The following is a 17255-nucleotide window of genomic DNA, read 5'->3' on the forward strand; positions in this document are numbered from 1 at the left end:
ACATATGCATATTGTGAGACTACACAAGGATTCTCAGCACTTCTTCTTGAAACCTTCAATAGTTAAATATTGAAGACACAAAAATAATGAAGAGACCTAAATTGTTCTTCCCTTTATAATCTTGGAATGATCTTTCACTTGGTAGTATTCTCTCAGCTTCTTTGGCTCCTGACTTTATGTTCATCTTAGCAACAGCTTTATTCCAATCATATTCTTGGTCCCAGGAGCCTACATGCACATCCTGTGCAGCAGTGTGTTCATTCCTGGCAAGAGCTGCACTGTGCAGCACCAGTGCACAGCCATGGCAGGAGCATGGGCCCTCAGTGCCCTGGATTCTCCAGGACTCCAGTGGTTGTGTAGAAGAGCAGCAGTACACTCAGAGATCATGAGATGCTGCTGGAGAGCCCAGCTGTTTGCAGGTCTAGGCCAAGCTGGAGCTGGTTGTGCTGCAGTGGCAGCTGGGTGAATTTGGCAAGCAACATTTTCAGGTTTTAATTCCATTTACTAAACCTGTCACATTTCTGATACTGCCTTACAGATGAAATGACCTTAACCTATGGAACATAAATTGCCAATTGCTGCCGTGCGTTTCCAAATTGCCTGTGAAAGTTGCTGAACACCTTGCTACTCATCAGTGAATTTCACAATATAAATATCTGAATTTTTCTGTCATAATATTATTATTTCTGTCACAATTTTAATAGTTTTCTGTCATAATATTGTCAGAACATTATAGAGTATTAGTTCATTATTAGTACCTGCACTTCCACCATATTTGGCACAGTGCCTTTATTACAGATGACCATATATTCAGAAATAACCTCAATTTTTGAATCCCAACTCACTAAAAAAATAGATGTCTGAAAAATGGTATTAAAGTGAGTCTTGCAACCAAACTTCTGTTTGAATGTAAAACTAAAAAGACAGATGGAAAGTAACCTTAGAAGTGAAAATTCCAAAAATGAAACTCAGAGTTAAAATCTTAACATGAGGTCATTTAAATATGAAATTAAATATGTGAGCAGAGAGGAACAAAGAAGGCTTATCTCCCTGTCCATCTGGCAAGTGAATGACTGGGAAGATCAAAACCTTAAAACTGTTCTTGCAAAACAACTCACTGGGGTCCTGGCCATAACCATGTGGATTGTGAAATGTTTGTTGCTCTTGTATCAGTGTTGTGTTGTGGTATTATTATAATTCAGACTTTGGGGGTTTGTATTTTTATCAGAAAGTACTGGAAGGTGAGTCATAGTTGCTTTTTTTTTTTTTTTCTGTTAGTGAAAACTCATTTTCTCCTTTTTTAGTTATTGATTGATAGAAAATGATGACTCTGTCCTTGTATGGATATGGTGCTAAAAGTTTCATATGATTAGCAGCATAACTGGGAAGAGAAAAACAGAGATGGAGAGTGAAAAAGAAACTGAAAGATGCCAGAAATTGAGTACAAACAAGATAGGATGAAACTGATTATTTTAAAACCATGCAGTAAATTGAAGAAGGAATAAATGGGTTCCATTTGCATTATTTGCATCATAAGCTTTTCTCAGAACAATTTTCAAGCTGAATACTGAGTATGGCAGTATTTATTATTTGATGAACTGAGGTCTTACCTAGATAATTCCTGAGAACCACTAAGCCCTAAAGGCATGGAATACCTTACGAATTTTCAAGTGTTACTTCAAACCTGGGCTTACTTTATTAAGAAAGTCAGAAAAATCAAAGGGCTGTTAACAAAATGTAACAAAATGTAAACAAAGTAGATCTTTCTGGCCTGTTCTGTACTGTTGGGAAAGCCTTCAAACTAAATCCTGTAAAATGCAGGGGTTTTCCAAGGCCCTGGGCAAAGATTGAGCCCGTGATTCATCAGGCATCGCTATAAAGTACAAGATCAGGGTCTTCCCCTCTCAGAGGTGACCTGCACTTCTCCATGGACACTGCTCTCTGTCTTCATCCACTGCTGCTAGGCAGCACCTGAGGCCACTGTGTCCCTTCTGCCACATCCTGCCTTCTTTCGTGCAACAGTGGAGAAGTCTGGGACGGTCCTTGCAGTTTATTTCTCCATAACACTAAATTTGTCAACATCAGAAGGATTAGCAGCCAAGTTCCCTCTACTCTTCCCTCTTTTGGAAGAACATGAGGAAAGTTTCAGAACTATTGTCAAAGGAATTTCTACTCTTGGTAGTAGGGGAGAAAAAGCAGTGTGTCATATGGCAGCCAGAGAATTAATTATGAAACAAGGTGTATATATTTTTTTCTGTTGAAAAGTATTTACAATGCTTTAATACAGTCACAGTGGTGAATTCTTTTCTCAGTCTGACACTCACAGTTTATCCTTTTATTTTTATGCTCCTGCTCGCCGTGTGTCCTTTCCTTTTTCAAAACAGACCGTGAAAATATATTTTTCTGATGAGAGGCAGAAGGCATGGCCATTTAACTGTATGTTTTTATACATCTACAGATGCAGCAGCTTGAGAAGCAAGTTATAGATGCTGATCGTCAAGCAGAGAGAGCGTTTCAGCAGGTATAAATGGAATAAATATCTCCACTAGCTGTGTGCATGTGGTGCTTTAATGAGGTGAAATTCAAAAAATTGCTTGATTTTTAAGTACTTCTAAAAATGGAGAAGAAGACAGTTTGCTTTAAAGTCTATTGATTTGTCTTATTAGAGAGTTCCAACACATTTCTTTGCTCACTATTCAGTTCATTTCAATAAAGTCAAAGCTAACATCACAAATCAAAAGTAGATGCATGGAATGAGCTTCTTCATTGGTGCATCATGAATCTTTGATACATTATGCATGTGGAAGCAAAGAGGAGAGGAAACAATGATCTGGTTTAGAAGATCTGTAAGAAAATAAAATTAGGCTGCCCAATACAGCCTCTAAATAGAACTGTTCTGTGTTGTTTGTTCCTCTTGTAGAAGTTACATCATTTAAAGAATGAGATCGTAGCTAAATATTTAACTGAAGTTGCTTTTTGATTCCAAATGGCAGACTTAAGCTACTGTAGACATTTTATGAACATACCTCTGGTATCCCTGAATCATTCCTCATATCTTACTGTGAGCCAGATAGAAACTGAAAATTATAAGACTAAAATGTTCATGTACTAATTTGGAGTTAGAAAACATTCCTGACTACAAGCCAAGTATTTTTAAGCAATTTTTTTAGAATGCTACTGATAATTTGCTGGGGTTTTTTATAGTGTGCAATTGTTTATTTATTAAAACATTGTTTACAGCTCCCTGTAGATAAATTGCATTCTTCCCATACTGGTGTTTCTAAAAGCTTCTGTGTTACAAAACTAGAAGCCTCTCACAGATACTAACAAAACCTGTGTAAGATCTTCCAGTGTTTTGCCAGTCCTGTTGGTATCAAATGAAAAGGGAGCTAGAATGAACTGTGGGGATTCTTGTCAAATAGGCTTCAAAACTTTCCAGGGTTGTCTTGAATTTTAAGTGCAGAGGCAATTTTCAGTTTATTTTTTGATTAAATTACTACCTTTGACTTGGGAGTGTTATGTTCCTTAAACTTTTACATTTGACTTTCCAAATAGGTGCAGATCATGGAAGAGAAATTAAAAGCAGCAAATGTTCAAACAAGTGAATCAGAAACCAGGCTGTATAAGAGGTGTCAAGATCTGGAGATCGTGATACAAGATAAAAATGATATAATACAAAAACTGGAGCAACAACTTGAAGAACAGGTTAGGAATAATGGTGTTAAAAAAGAGAAACATAAATTCCCTTTTTAATTATACAAAAGGAAAATAAAAATTCAGCTCAATGGAGGACAGAAAAGTTTACCATTGTTTCTGTTGTTTGATTAAAGAGGTTCCCATTGGAAGTATATAATTTGAGTAGTGTTTATTCTTTTTAAAATTAAGCTCTGGCTTCCATTGAAAGAACATGTGACCTTTAAGAGGGGAAAGATGATATTCCTCTTCACTGTCCCCCCTGAAGAGCTTTCATTCTTACTAGAGGAAAGAGGAATAGCAGCCTCTGTGAAGACTCTAGTCCTCATTTTTTAAAAGTCACCATCCATTACCCAGGAGCCTGAATTACTTCAAGCAATCTTAGGATTTGTGTCTGAAGATACTGCTCAGGCAGATTATATTACTCAGTGAAAAATATGCTTATGTCAATTTTTTCCAGAAGCAAATAAGACTGCAAGAAGCAAAAATCATAGAAGAAAAAGCAGCTAAAATAAAAGAATGGGTGACAGTCAAGCTTCATGAGGTATAACTCTTGCTACAATACTTACCCAGGAAATATAATGGTGTGACTGGATATCCCTTGGACCTTTTGGCTCTTAAAGGCCTGCATGCCTTGGAAACATTGCTTCCCACTTTCATTGATTTTATAGTTACTTGCTGGAAAGAGGAGAACTGAAAACAACGGCACAGAGAGCAGAGTGTCCATGTCACCTGAATTCTGATGCCTGATTTGGTCAGCCAGTATGATTTGGGTCCTCTTTCTGAAGAAAGGACCCAGCACTCCCCTCTGAAAGGTCAACTTCTCCCCTAGTTGAGAGAGCTTAGCTGGCAAACTGAGCTTATTCAAGCAGATGCCTGAAGTGTGAATAATCTCCAGAAGGCTAACCAAGCCTGCTGGGGCCTGGCAGAAAAAAGGCCTTGATCATTTTTTATTTCACAATGCCCACACTGCTCTTAGTCATGAATAGTTTCAGAGACACCAGCTCTAGTTTCAAGAAACCAGTTGTCTCCCTTTTTTCCCTGCTGTGGTAAGATAACCATGTCTCTGCCCTGCCTAAAGCTGCCAGCTTTGGGGTGCAGCTGTGCTTTCTCCTCCCTGGGTGTAGAATTCAAAGTTGCCTGTAAAAGTTAAAATCTTCCTCTGTTGTAGTTAACTGGAAGTTATACTCAAGTTGAAAAACAATTAAGTTATTGTTTTTGAACTAAGAAATTAGAAGGTTCTTACATAAAATATTTACTTTTCATCCGTGAGGGCTAAAGTAAATTATTTAGAAATAATTTAATAAAAGTGCCATTAAATTTAGCTAAAATTACCAGGAAAAAGTTTGGACAAAATCAAGTATGACTCAAAGTATTTACTTACTCTTAATGGAAAATCTCAAGGTAGTTTCACAGATGTGACTAAGTGTCACTCAGTGGGAAGTGGAATTGCTGGCTCCCTTCTGTGTGACAGGGGATACTCAGATTCAAATCTCCTTCCCTAATCTGGAGCAGGAGTTTGAACCAGCATCTTTTACCTCCCAGTGGTAGGCTACAGCAATGGGTTGTTGGTTTTTTTATTTCCTGTACAAAGACTTTTGTTTGGTATAAAGTTTTTTGGCACCTTTTGTTGGTGTATTGTTTTTTTTTTTTCATTTTTGCTGTGGGATAGTAAGGAGGCATTAGGACCAGCATTCCCTCTGACTCCTCACTCTTGGTTTTGCCAAGTGGCACAGCACAGGAGTTTGTAATTCTGGCCTTCTGCTTTTATTGAAAATGCCAATGCAGTTTTCTTTTTCTCTTATTTATTAAGGATTTTTAAAGCAGTCATGGGTTTGCTTGGTTGGGGGGATGATTTTGGCAGAATTGAGCAAATAATCATTACAGGAAATGTAGTTGTTCAGAATAAAGAGATGCCTAGACTGGTATTTACAGTAGCAGAGAGGAGATTATTATTTGAACTAGCTCTATCCTTAGATAAGCAGAAATTCAGAGAAAACATAAAAGATGTAATGACTTTAAAACTTGTGTCACCAATGGATGAGATTACATTTATATGCTTTTAGTTGGAGGTGGAAAATCAGAACCTTCGCTTGATCAACCAAAAGCAAACCAAAGAGATGAAAACAGTACAATCTAAACTGCAAGGTAAATGTACAAATCTTCTGAAAACTTCTCTCTCTGTGGCATATTTCTTTCTGTTCCCTATTAATGTGTGCATCTACCTGATGGAAAATATTCTGTGAAGTCACAAAGATTTCAGAGAGTATGAACTGACATCAGAGTGACAGTACATGAAGGTGTTAGGAAGGAATCAGGTGGTTTTATGCTGAAAAGACACACAGACAAGGCACAATGGGCATAGTGGGGTGAATGGGTACCACTGTTACTTCAGAGGTTCTACAAGTAGTAAGGTTTTATTGCATTTAGGATGGATCTTTGCTTTCACATCTTTACAGCATGGGTGGTCATAAAACTGTTAAAGAACACATGAATGTCAGGCTGCATTTGCTTTTTCTAGCAAATGGTCAGCTGGAAAGCAGAACTTCAATCAGATATTTTTAGTTACTACCTTTGACTACAGTGATCCAAAATCTTAATTCAGAGCCAGTATCACCAGGCTCCTCTCCAAATGGGTATAGTAAATTTAAACCTCATGAAGTGTAAATAGAAAAGAGAGGAATATTGCCTCCAAGAAGCATTATTATAAGATCAAAGTTGAATTTTATTCACCACCATGTTGCCTGTTCACCAACTTAAGTGTGTCTGAAAGTTCCCATTGTCCTCTGCACATTTGGTTGATCTGACAATTTACTATTATATGAAAATTTTTTTAATTTGCTACCTAGCCCTCATTTCTTGATAAAGTATCTTACATATACATGTAAATACATAGATCTTTAGAAATGTGTGTAGAGGAGTTTGTACACACATAATGTGTATAATATATGAGAATAGAAAAATTTAAGAATTAATTTACAATGAAAGTTTTTAAACTAAAATGCACTTTTCTGTTAATGAAGAAACTGGATAGTTTTGGTTCTTTGCTATTTTTTGATAAGTAGCAACATACTTCTTCCATACACTTCTAGTCATTCTCTTCTGAGAGATCTATTTAAAGGCTTTTTGAGACCAAAACTTCTGTAGTTTCCAACACACAGTACTGATATGCCCAAAAATATTAAGAAATTTATTACCATTTGCAGTCTCCATGCTGGTGACAGGCTATAAATTATGAACACGTGGTACCGTTTTAAGCAGTTTTACAGGTTGGGTAAGGGCCTTTTGTTCCTGGATCCACCACAGGGATTTTTCTGAACAGGGATGGACAGATGTCATGTTTGAGGCAGTTCATCAATTTCTGCTTTCACTTTCTCTTGAAGTTCTCCTCCATAGAGGCCTTCTAAAACCTGGTAACTTACTCTTCTGTATTTTCTATGAAATTGTTAAAAGATTTTTTCTTTCTATTATTATATCAATTTTTAAGAACTAGAAACATTGCTCTGGATTTCTCCTGATACAGTGAGATGTCAGGTAGCTTTTTTTTTTTCCTAGAATACATTTTTATTATCTTTTTTTCCTAAATTTTATTTACCTTTAGAAAAAAAACTTTAGAGTAAAGAGAAGAGTTGCATAGCTTGTTGGATCTCACTAACACAAGATTTCTGAATTACTATTCTTCAGAAGCTACTGGTAAGAAATCTGTTACTTCAACACAAAAACCTGGAGAGTGTCAGCGACTAAGCAGTTTGACTTTTGGATGCTTTTCAAATAGAGCAAGAAGTCCTCAACCATCTCCTAAGCTTGAAGAAATAAGCAAGGCTTCATCTAAGGAGTCAGACTACCCTGAAGGCAAAAACATACCAGGTACCTTGTCATCAACACTGCCATTTTTATTCTGACACAAGTGGGAAACTAAAATCAACAGCTCTGTCAGTGCATCCAAGCCAGCTGTTTTCAAATTGCATACCAGTACTGTCTCCCTCTTCATTGCTACTCTTCTTTTACGAGGAAGAATTCATCCTGTGGAGCTCTAGAGTCTCTGTAATACCAGTAATACATTATCTGGCAGCATGCAGAGGCTCCTGGGTGCTTTGGCTGCAAAGTAAAGATGTGGTTGTGACCTTTGTTGTTGCTCTCGTCCTTCGCTCAAATCCTTTGCACTGTTTGTGACTTCAGGGTTTTCTCCACAGTTAATCATGGTACCCAAAATGGCAACCTGAAGTCTTTTGAAAATCAGAAACTGAAAAAGATCCTATGAATATTTAGTGTATTTATATTACAGCAAGTTCATGATGAAGGTGGCTATGCATTATTACTTCTATTTCTACAGAGGAGGGAATTGAAGTAAGATTGATTTTTTTCAAGAGAAAGAATAAGACATAGAACCTTAGGCTTGCCTAGATGGAAACAGATAATTTTGGGGACTTCATTACTTAATGTGGGTGAAATGAAAATCTTTGTGTTATTCAGTCCATTTTAACTTTACACAGGTATTTAACACAGACTTTTCCAAGTGTCTAAGTAGAAAAACCCTAGTTCTTGCATCCAGTTTAATTTGGGAAGATGCAGGCCTCACTAACACGTTGCAAGCTCTAGCTCTCTCTTGTGAAACCAGGTAAAAGCGAAGAGCTGGAACAAGGCTATTTTTAACACAGCGTCTTTCCTGAAGTACGTTCCATGAGACTCTCTTGTGTATTTTAAGCATTCACCATTGGGAATACAATAATAGCTTCCAGAATAAATTTCTGTGTATAAACACTGTAGAAATGCTTAGAATACTTGATTTGTTAATGAAAATCCTTTCTGACAAGCTTTATTAAACTTTAACTTTCCTTAGATTTAATAAAGCAGCTAAATTTGTATGCCCTCTTAAGTAGTTGGCTTTTTGTTAGTTTTGTTTGTTTTCACACATACATGGCTTTAAAATACAGTTCCAGTCTGCTTATCTTTATATTTATTGACATTTTTAGTTCAGCTAGAACTTTGGGTAACATTTGTTACAGTTTTTTTGGCAAACTTAATCTGCATTCAGTCAGATAAAAAAATTATTATCTTTTTCTTAATGTTTATTATTAACAATATTAAAAAACATAAATGTTCTCATGCATTTGAAATTATTACCTACCTACTACTTGCAGGCATGATGACAAAACCATTTATCAGTCAGGTTTGCTAAAGTAATTTTCTCATGTTCATTATACTTCTCCTCCAGAGAAGGATATCCTGGAAACTACCTTTGCTGGTCCTGTACACGAGACAAATAGAGGTCAGAAGTCATTGCAACAAAGTTCCTCTGGTTCAGAGCAGAACAAAAATGTGAGAACAAGCTGCTCATCCAAAGACATAGACAGTGACATGTCAAAGAACTCATGCACTACTGGGAGTGACTGGAGCTCGGATGAGGATGGAGGAGACAATAAAGGACTGAAATCCAGGTGTGCATCAACTCTTTCAAGCCACACATCTGAAGAGAACGCAAGGTACAGTAGAGTGGGAAGTGAAATGTATTTGACAGCATCTGATGACAGTAGTTCTCTCTTTGAAGAAGAGAGTTTTGATGTTAAGAGGACTCAGCAAAAGAAGCTGTACTCATGGCAGCAAGGGTCCCAGAGAAAAGGCCTGAACAATCCGGGTGGAAAGTGCAACTCTGACTTCACAAGGAAAAAGAAAGACCAAGACAGTTCTTCAGATGAACTGAATAAGAAATTTCAATCACAGAGGCTTGATTATTCATCCTCATCCAGTGAGGCAAATACCCCAAGTCCAATTTTAACTCCTTCTCTGACACCCAAACACCCAACTCTAGCAACTTCTGCAGGTTCTCAATGCACAGCTCCATCAGATTTTCCCTCAAATTTGCCACATCCAAAGCTACGGACTCCTAATGTCTTTAGTCTAAATTCAGTGTTAGCAAAGAAACACCTAAGCCAGCCCCAGCTGAGTTCTGACAGGATGTTTGGTAGAAACAGAAATGCCATAAGCATGATCCGTCCCTGGAGACCTCAGGAAACAGACATAGATCTGGTGGATGGAGAAGATACTGATATTTTAGAGAAAATGGAGATTAGCTGTGATGAGGGAGTGTTTACCTATGACACCACTGAAGCACAAAATGCTGAAGCCCAGGAACTTTGTGATGTGACAAAAAAGGGTGCTAGCAACAAACCTCCAACGCCTCCATTACATCGATTTCCTTCCTGGGTAAGTGTGCTTATAGGGATTTTTCCTGCTGGCAAAACTAACTCATTTTCATGACTCTCTTCTGTGATTTTTGTTGCCTCTATTTTAATTACATTCTGTTTATTGACAAGACAGGGCATTGCCTTAATCATAACTACAAGCTCAGAATCTAGTTTTATTTTCAGCACAGTATTCCTGCCACTGAAAAACATAGTTTGTATTTTATGGACAAACCCAGGTTTTTTTCATGTGACATGTAAGTTATGTATGTCTTCTTGAGTGTATCCAAGGATGTAATGCTTATGACTGCATTTATTTATTTATCTGAACACTAACACAGCCCAAGAATGGTGGTGTCAATGCCCTTGCTGCAACCACTGTACCACTCACAACCTAGACAATTAAGTTGCCAGCAGACAACTACAAATTAGAGAAGTAATTGATCACATTTCCAAGTAAAATTTTAAAGCCATCAGTCAGGAGATTAAAATTGATATTAATATGTCTTATACAAAATCCAAAATTAACTGTGTCAAAGCTCACTGATTCTGCGGTTTCAGTGTCAGAGATTTATTAATTAATAATTTATTAAATATATTAATTCATTATTATTCAGGAATAATACATTATGTAACAACTTCTCTATATTTTAGTGAACTTTTTGCATTATATGTTTTGTTATTGTAGCCTGTTAACACAAAATGGTCAAAAAGTTCTCTTCTAATAGCATTTCTCTGCTCCTAACACACAATCTTCCATTAAAAAACATTCTTACTGTAGCTTCTTTGGCACCTGATGATAGTATTTTTAAGAAGAAGTTACTTACATTGTATGAAAAATGTTGAAAAAGGCTATGGCTATCAGTGTACAGCACAGAAAAGAAGGATGCATTTTTTCAGCTACTATTGACAATGTCATTTTATGAACCATTTTATCACATAATTGTACTAACACAAAGACTAGGAAGTTAAACAGAACAAAAGTAATTGTTGTATTTTAATTATCTATTGTCAAATCATTCTGCTTGTATAGGAAAGTAGAATTTATGCTGTAGCCAAATCTGGTTTAAGGATGTCTGAAGCTTTCCCCATGGAATCTCTTAATAAAAGTAAGTGGTTTAGCTGTTCATTGTCCCATCGACAAAAGTTCTCTTCTTATGGTGATTTGTGAGCAAGGATCTTTCAAATGTTTTTAGAAAGGTTTAGTTAACAGCTGTTTAAAGCCTAGAAGATTATTGGTTATCTTTCCATTGTCTTCTGGTACCTCACATCTTGACTTTGTGCTGAAATTGTACTTTGTTCATTCCAGTTTACTTTGCATTTCACTACTTTGAAGAATCCATACCAGGTACCAATTTTAAAAGGGCTAGTGTTATGACTGCAATTTTTATTTATGTCTTTAAAAGCATTGTAAGTTTCAAAAAGCTATAAATCTCACATCCAAAACAGTTCAAGAGTTATTTTGCTTTTTATAGCAATTATACAATGCAAAAAAATTTAAATGTAAATTTTGTTAATTGGGGGGTGAATTAGGAAGGCAATTTATAAAATATGTTGCTTTTTTAGATGCTGTTTCACTGACTTCATGCTCCATATCTGGATTATATACTTCTCTGATATATAAGAACATCACCACTCCTGTCTACACCACTTTGAAAGGGGTAACTGTATTACTGTTTAAAGAAAATTTTAAAATACCATTAGGCTTCACATCCAGGAACTTGCAATTTCACATTTGATACTACCATGCCAAATATGTTGTAAGTTGATGTATAGAGATCAAAGACCCCCAGAAGTAATAGAAATGTCGAATAGCTGGGGGAAAAAAAAATATTGCCTATAAAATGTTACTGGCCTAGGTCAATTCTTCTTAGGTTCCTTGCTGATTTTTTCCAAAGGCTTGTTAATTATTAAGCAGAACCACATGGTGTTCAATGTCATAATTAAAAGTGTGTGTATGTGTAGAAATGTCTTTGTGTCAGTGCCAAAGCTGTTTCTAGTGACACAGCCAGAAACAGTAATCACAGCATTGTTTGTCTTCTGGCAGCCTTTTGTGATTTGGAAAGACCCATGCCTTGAGCTACCTCAGGTTTCTGTTTTAAAGTATGGGTGTGGTTGAATATACAGAGGGCAGAGGGAATTCAGTTTCATGTTAATATTTTTGTGCCAAAACTCACAACCCAGGCAAGAACAGCTTTGAGTATTGTGGAGCCAGCAGAGCCTTGCCACAGTATGAAGGAAATGACTGATACCCTTTCTGCAAGGTATCAAAGGATGTTGTGTTCACTTCTGCAGAAAGCAACTCAAATAAGCAACAGCCCATTTCTAGATGAGTCGTCAGGATCTGAGGAAGAAGACAGCTCTCGGTCCAGCTCAAGGACTTCTGAGTCTGATTCTCGAAGCAGAAGTGGACCAGGGAGTCCTCGAGCTATGAAACGAGGTGGGCAAAACCATAAGGACAAGTAACTTTTGGAACTTTGGAAAACCAGGCAGTTTACATGATTTGCTTAGGAATTGATTTCTTCACTCAACAGTGTGGACATCTAAAGTCTAGGCTCTCAAAGCCCAGAGCTGTTACTCAGTCAGGAGAAAGGACTGTTCTGGATGGCTTTATTGCTGTTTTTATAAATACCTTTTTAAGGCATTAATCTTGTTGTCATGAGGGAAGAGTGACTTGTACATCTAAAGCAAGAAGCACCATTCTATCTATACTCTGTCATGCCAAGGACTTCCTGTGACTTTTAACTGTAGAAAAATAAAAATGACATGGAAAAAAGTTGCCATCAGAAAGAAAACACAAATCTATTCAAGTTTATAAAACAATTTCATGTGATCAGAAAGCAGGTGAAAAAGTTCCCTCGATAAATTATTTGATTCTGTCACCTCATGCCATAGAAGACTTCTTTCATTTTTACAGTGATTGTCTTAAGGTCCTGTGCAAAGATTTAGTTAGAACACTTGAATCTGGTAATGTTCTGTGTTTTGTGGAAGACCAATCTCACAGTTCTAGGTGACTGTGTTTTCCATTGGGAAATAATATGCTTCATAATATTGAAAGATACAGTCCTTCCTCATTAGATGACGTTATCAGTGTTACAGCTCTGTGAGTATTTCTTCACTGTGTAAACTAAGGGAGTCCAAGATCCCAGTGAGGCCAGGTGTTAAGATTCTTCATTATATATTGCTTTAGAAACACTAAATAACATTATTTGGTAGTCTCAGTTATACATGCAGAAATCCCAGTTACCAGGAGCTCCATTCAGTGACCCTGCAGCAGAGTGACAGAGCCACCAGTCCCACTCAACGTTTTCCCGTGGCAGCCACAGCTGGAGTCCAGTCCTGTTTCCAGTGATGTAGTTTTGCCACGTTAGTGTGAAAAGGACCCATAGATCCTGCTTCCCAGCAGCTCCATCCTGCTGAGCAGAAACCAGTGCCATGGCTGCAGACATATCTCATGTTATGTGCTTACACAACAGGAAAGCTAAATTGAGTAATTCAAAAGCTGGTTTCACCTGCACTTCATACCTGTGTCTGTAAAATGGAACCATTCCTTTTGTTCATGCTTTCTTCCCATAAAACAGTCCTTGCACTGTTTTGTGGGTGGAAACCTTTCTTAACCACAAACACATATGTACATGTCTTTGTTGACATCACATTCCTTAAAAATCTAGGCAGCCACACATTTCACCAAAAGCATGATTAGCTCGCTGCAATTTGTTATGTAAGATCCATCGTGAGAAGAGAAGAACCCATTCTCAAAGTCTTGGTGGCTTACCCAAGCAATAAATGAGAAAAGCCTTTTTTAAGAATAAAATTGGCAAATGAGTTGGGAAATTATTGAAACAAAGGAAAAAAGCTTTTTGTTTCTGTTTTGGAAAGTATAACCTTGCAGAGGGGAACACTAGTCCTTACCAAAGAAGACGTTTACATGCATGAAAATATTTCTGTAATGAATGAGGGAGGAGTTTGAATTTTTATTACTGATCCACTAGAGCTGAAAGCAGGGTGCATTTTTTTCAGGTTTAAAGGTAATAAACTCTAAAATCCCTCTGAAATATGAAAATCAAACTTGTAGAAAACCTTGGTATACAAATCCATACTGATTGCAAAACACAGTCACCTGCAGCTTCAACACAAAGCAGATGTTGAGTATGACTTCTTAGTACCCAGGCAGTTGCCTGAGAAATCTGGATGCTATAGTGAGTGAGAGAAAGTGCAGGGGGAAGGTTGCTTAGTTTAATTAAAGATCCTGGGGTTTTTTCTAGACAGTGAATATGATTCATGGCTCTAAGTCCCTCCTTAAAGAAGCTGTGGTAATGCAACAGAAGGTGATAATATAGAGAAGACATTTTTTTGTTGTTCCATTTACAAGGGACTTAACTGTTTAATTATGAATAAATTGAGAATTAGCACTGTGCTTATAGTTCAGCTGATATTCTAAAAAAATCCTTGGTTCCTGATGGATTTATGTTGATACTTATGTTTGCCTGCAGATTCTATTTAGATGTTTTTTCTGCATGGCTATTCTGATCTCAGTTGTTTCTACTAAAATTACTAAACTTGTTGTTTCTAATAAAAGAACCCTCTTTCTTCATTTACCTCAGGTGCATCTCTGTCTTCTGTGACCTCGGAGAGTGACTATGCTATTCCTCCAGATGCATATTCAGTAGATACAGACTATTCAGAGCCAGAGCAGAAACTTCCTAAGACCTCGTCCTCATCTAGTGATAATGGAAAAAATGTGAGTACTGAAGTTCTGTGAAGAAGTGCACCTGAGGTACTGTGTGTATATTTATGTTCAAAGACTGCTACCAAACCTTTTCATTCAGTCTTGCTGACTCACAGACTGCCTTATGAGTACAAACAGCAAAATATACCAACAGTGTTAGCCAAGTAAGACTGTAATTAGTGAAGGAAAGTGGAAGATCATTCTAAGCTTTCCTTATATAATGAAGGAAAAATAGGTCAACAACTCCAGAATACGATTCAAATTACTTGAAATTTCCTTTTTTGGAACGAGGCCTGCTATCAAATTGCATATGAAATACTCAGAACAGTTTAAAATTATTATTTGAATCGTTAGGTGAATAGAAGGGCATTCCAAGAAGGAGCTGAAGTCATGAGTGGAAACCCATGTGCAGTAATAAATTTCTATCCTTTCCTCATACAGGGAAAACATTAGAGAAATCCTAAGTAGAGTAACATGTGAGGACAGGCCAAAGAAACCAAACCATTATGAGGTATTGGTCAGCCTCCAGGAGCTTCTAATGGCTTGTGTTAGTAGTTAGTGTCTTAACATACAAGGGCATTGACTGCCTGCTGATGAAGAGTATTTTAGGCTTTCTTCACAGAGCAAAACTGTGAGCTCTCTTCTGCAGAGGTACACACTAGAGGTTTGTCTGTGAGGAGCTCAGAATTACAGTGCTTTATATCTGGTTTTCAGGTTAGGACCTGGAGTTGAGAAAAAAAAGATCACATTTATCTTTTATTCATCTTGCTCCTTGTTTAATATAAACAACTAGAAAGTAAAATCATCATATTCTTCATTATTTTGTATAGTTTGGGGCACTTTCTCTCCTTCATGTACTAAATCAATAACTAGGGATATGCATTTGTTATCCCATGTGCATGACATTTGTCCTAATTGATGCCTGTAAAAATGTTTTTCTTGGATTAAAAGATTCATCAAATACTATAATTATTATTTAGCATGCTTTTAAGTCATTAATATATCTCTGTGTGCGTATTTATACCTATTTCTGAGGGGCAGAGGTATATATTTCTATCTAACCACTTTTTATCTAACTTCTAAACAACCAGGAACCTTTGGAAAAATCTGGATATCTGTTAAAAATGGGTGGTAAAGTAAAGACCTGGAAACGACGGTGGTTTGTGCTTAAAGGAGGTGAACTGCTATATTACAAATCCCCAGTAAGTACATGTAACTTACCTGTTGTTTTGTGTTAGATTGTTTACTGATAATCTAAGGCTGCTAGGAGGAAAAAAAATGCACTTCTGGTTTCTGAGCTGTTAGGGAGTGATTCAGTACTCACTTCCTCAAGAGGTGTACAAGGTACACAATGTCTAACTAGAAAGTACTTATCAAGATTAATGTTTAAATTAGTCCTATATTGATTTATTGCTGTTTGTTGGTAGATTTAAAATATTCTTTTTCTATTCTTTCCATACCAGAGTGATGTTATTCGAAAGCCTCAAGGTCAAATTGAGCTAAATGCATCCAGCCACATTGAAAGGGGTGATGGAAAACAAACAATTCAGGTGCCTTCTTTTCTCCTCTGCTGCTGTTTCAGCATTCCCTCCATCTCCAAAGCCAGCCCCTTGTTCCAGTCCCTGTGGCACTGGAAGTCCAAGTGCGGACTTGGAATTAAATAATCAGTGCTTTTCATTTGAAACCAAAGAACTGTTTCAGTGACAGAAAATATAAAAAGGCCTGCCTGGAGTCTTTTTAGTATTGCCACAAAGTTTAGATAATCACTTATGGGATAGAAATAGAGAGCAGTTGTGGGGTCAGCCATTGGGGTAGAGAGAATTCATTTGCCTGAAAGGAGAATTGAGTTTTCTCAACTTGATGTCCTGGAACTTCTCAGATAAAGATTTAAAATGAGTGTCTCTGCTCTGCCTGGTCATGGAATGTTTCATTACTAAAAAGTACTTCAGGGAAGATAAACTCCCTGAAGTTACGAAGCTGCATAGGGTGGTGTATGTTAAAAATCCCACACTGTGGGGTCAAATATGTCAATTCTTGAAGCTCAAGACTCCTTGTTACTACACAGCTGACCACAGAGAAACGAACATACTACCTGACTGCAGATTCCCCCAACATCTTAGAGGAATGGATCAAAGTACTGCAGAATGTTCTTAAAATACAGGCTGCCAGCCCACTCTTTGTACAGTCTGAAATCAAGCCAATCATGAAAGGATTACTTACAAAGGTAGGAAAACACTTCTTCCCACAGTCTGCTTTTTTCCAACATTGTTTAGGCCAACAGTGGCCTTACTGTGCTTTAGATGAGCATCTCATCTAATGCTCTGATTCTTTTGCCCTCAATAGAGTTACACAGTTTTAATTTTATGTCCAGTGATGTGGATAGGAATTTGATCCAAGACACGCATTCCCAATATCATCAAAGTTCAGAGATGGTGAAAATAGTCAGTATTTCTCTGTCTGTGATTATTACTGATGTTCTGTAATTACAGGTGAAACATGGATATTCCAAAAGGGTTTGGTGTACCCTAGTTGGAAAAACTTTGTATTATTTCCGTAATCAAGAAGACAAGGTAGGTCCCTTTCTTGTTTATTCAGAGAATGTAGACTTTAAACAGAAACCTACAGCTTTATTAAGGTACAGTTGGCCTTGG

General features: G+C 37.1%; 1 protein-coding gene across 3 annotated transcripts in view; it reads left to right on the forward strand.

The window, feature by feature from the left end:
- PLEKHH2 (pleckstrin homology, MyTH4 and FERM domain containing H2) overlaps window positions 1-17255 on the forward strand; it is a 55352-nt gene that overhangs the window by 16542 nt on the left and 21555 nt on the right. For 2 of the 3 annotated variants that reach the window (XM_059841167.1, XM_059841169.1), the window contains 14 exons: window positions 2459-2521; window positions 3556-3705; window positions 4154-4237; window positions 5760-5841; window positions 7378-7560; window positions 8909-9897; window positions 10909-10984; window positions 11442-11536; window positions 12171-12315; window positions 14480-14616; window positions 15696-15806; window positions 16068-16154; window positions 16670-16828; window positions 17094-17174. In XM_059841167.1, coding sequence (XP_059697150.1) covers window positions 2459-2521; window positions 3556-3705; window positions 4154-4237; window positions 5760-5841; window positions 7378-7560; window positions 8909-9897; window positions 10909-10984; window positions 11442-11536; window positions 12171-12315; window positions 14480-14616; window positions 15696-15806; window positions 16068-16154; window positions 16670-16828; window positions 17094-17174 — 2442 coding nt within the window. The remainder of the gene's footprint in view (window positions 1-2458; window positions 2522-3555; window positions 3706-4153; window positions 4238-5759; window positions 5842-7377; window positions 7561-8908; window positions 9898-10908; window positions 10985-11441; window positions 11537-12170; window positions 12316-14479; window positions 14617-15695; window positions 15807-16067; window positions 16155-16669; window positions 16829-17093; window positions 17175-17255) is intronic. The other variant, XM_059841170.1, reaches the window with a different exon arrangement.

The sequence above is a fragment of the Haemorhous mexicanus genome, chromosome 3 (assembly GCF_027477595.1).
Source record: "Haemorhous mexicanus isolate bHaeMex1 chromosome 3, bHaeMex1.pri, whole genome shotgun sequence".
Classification (NCBI taxonomy): domain Eukaryota; kingdom Metazoa; phylum Chordata; class Aves; order Passeriformes; family Fringillidae; genus Haemorhous; species Haemorhous mexicanus.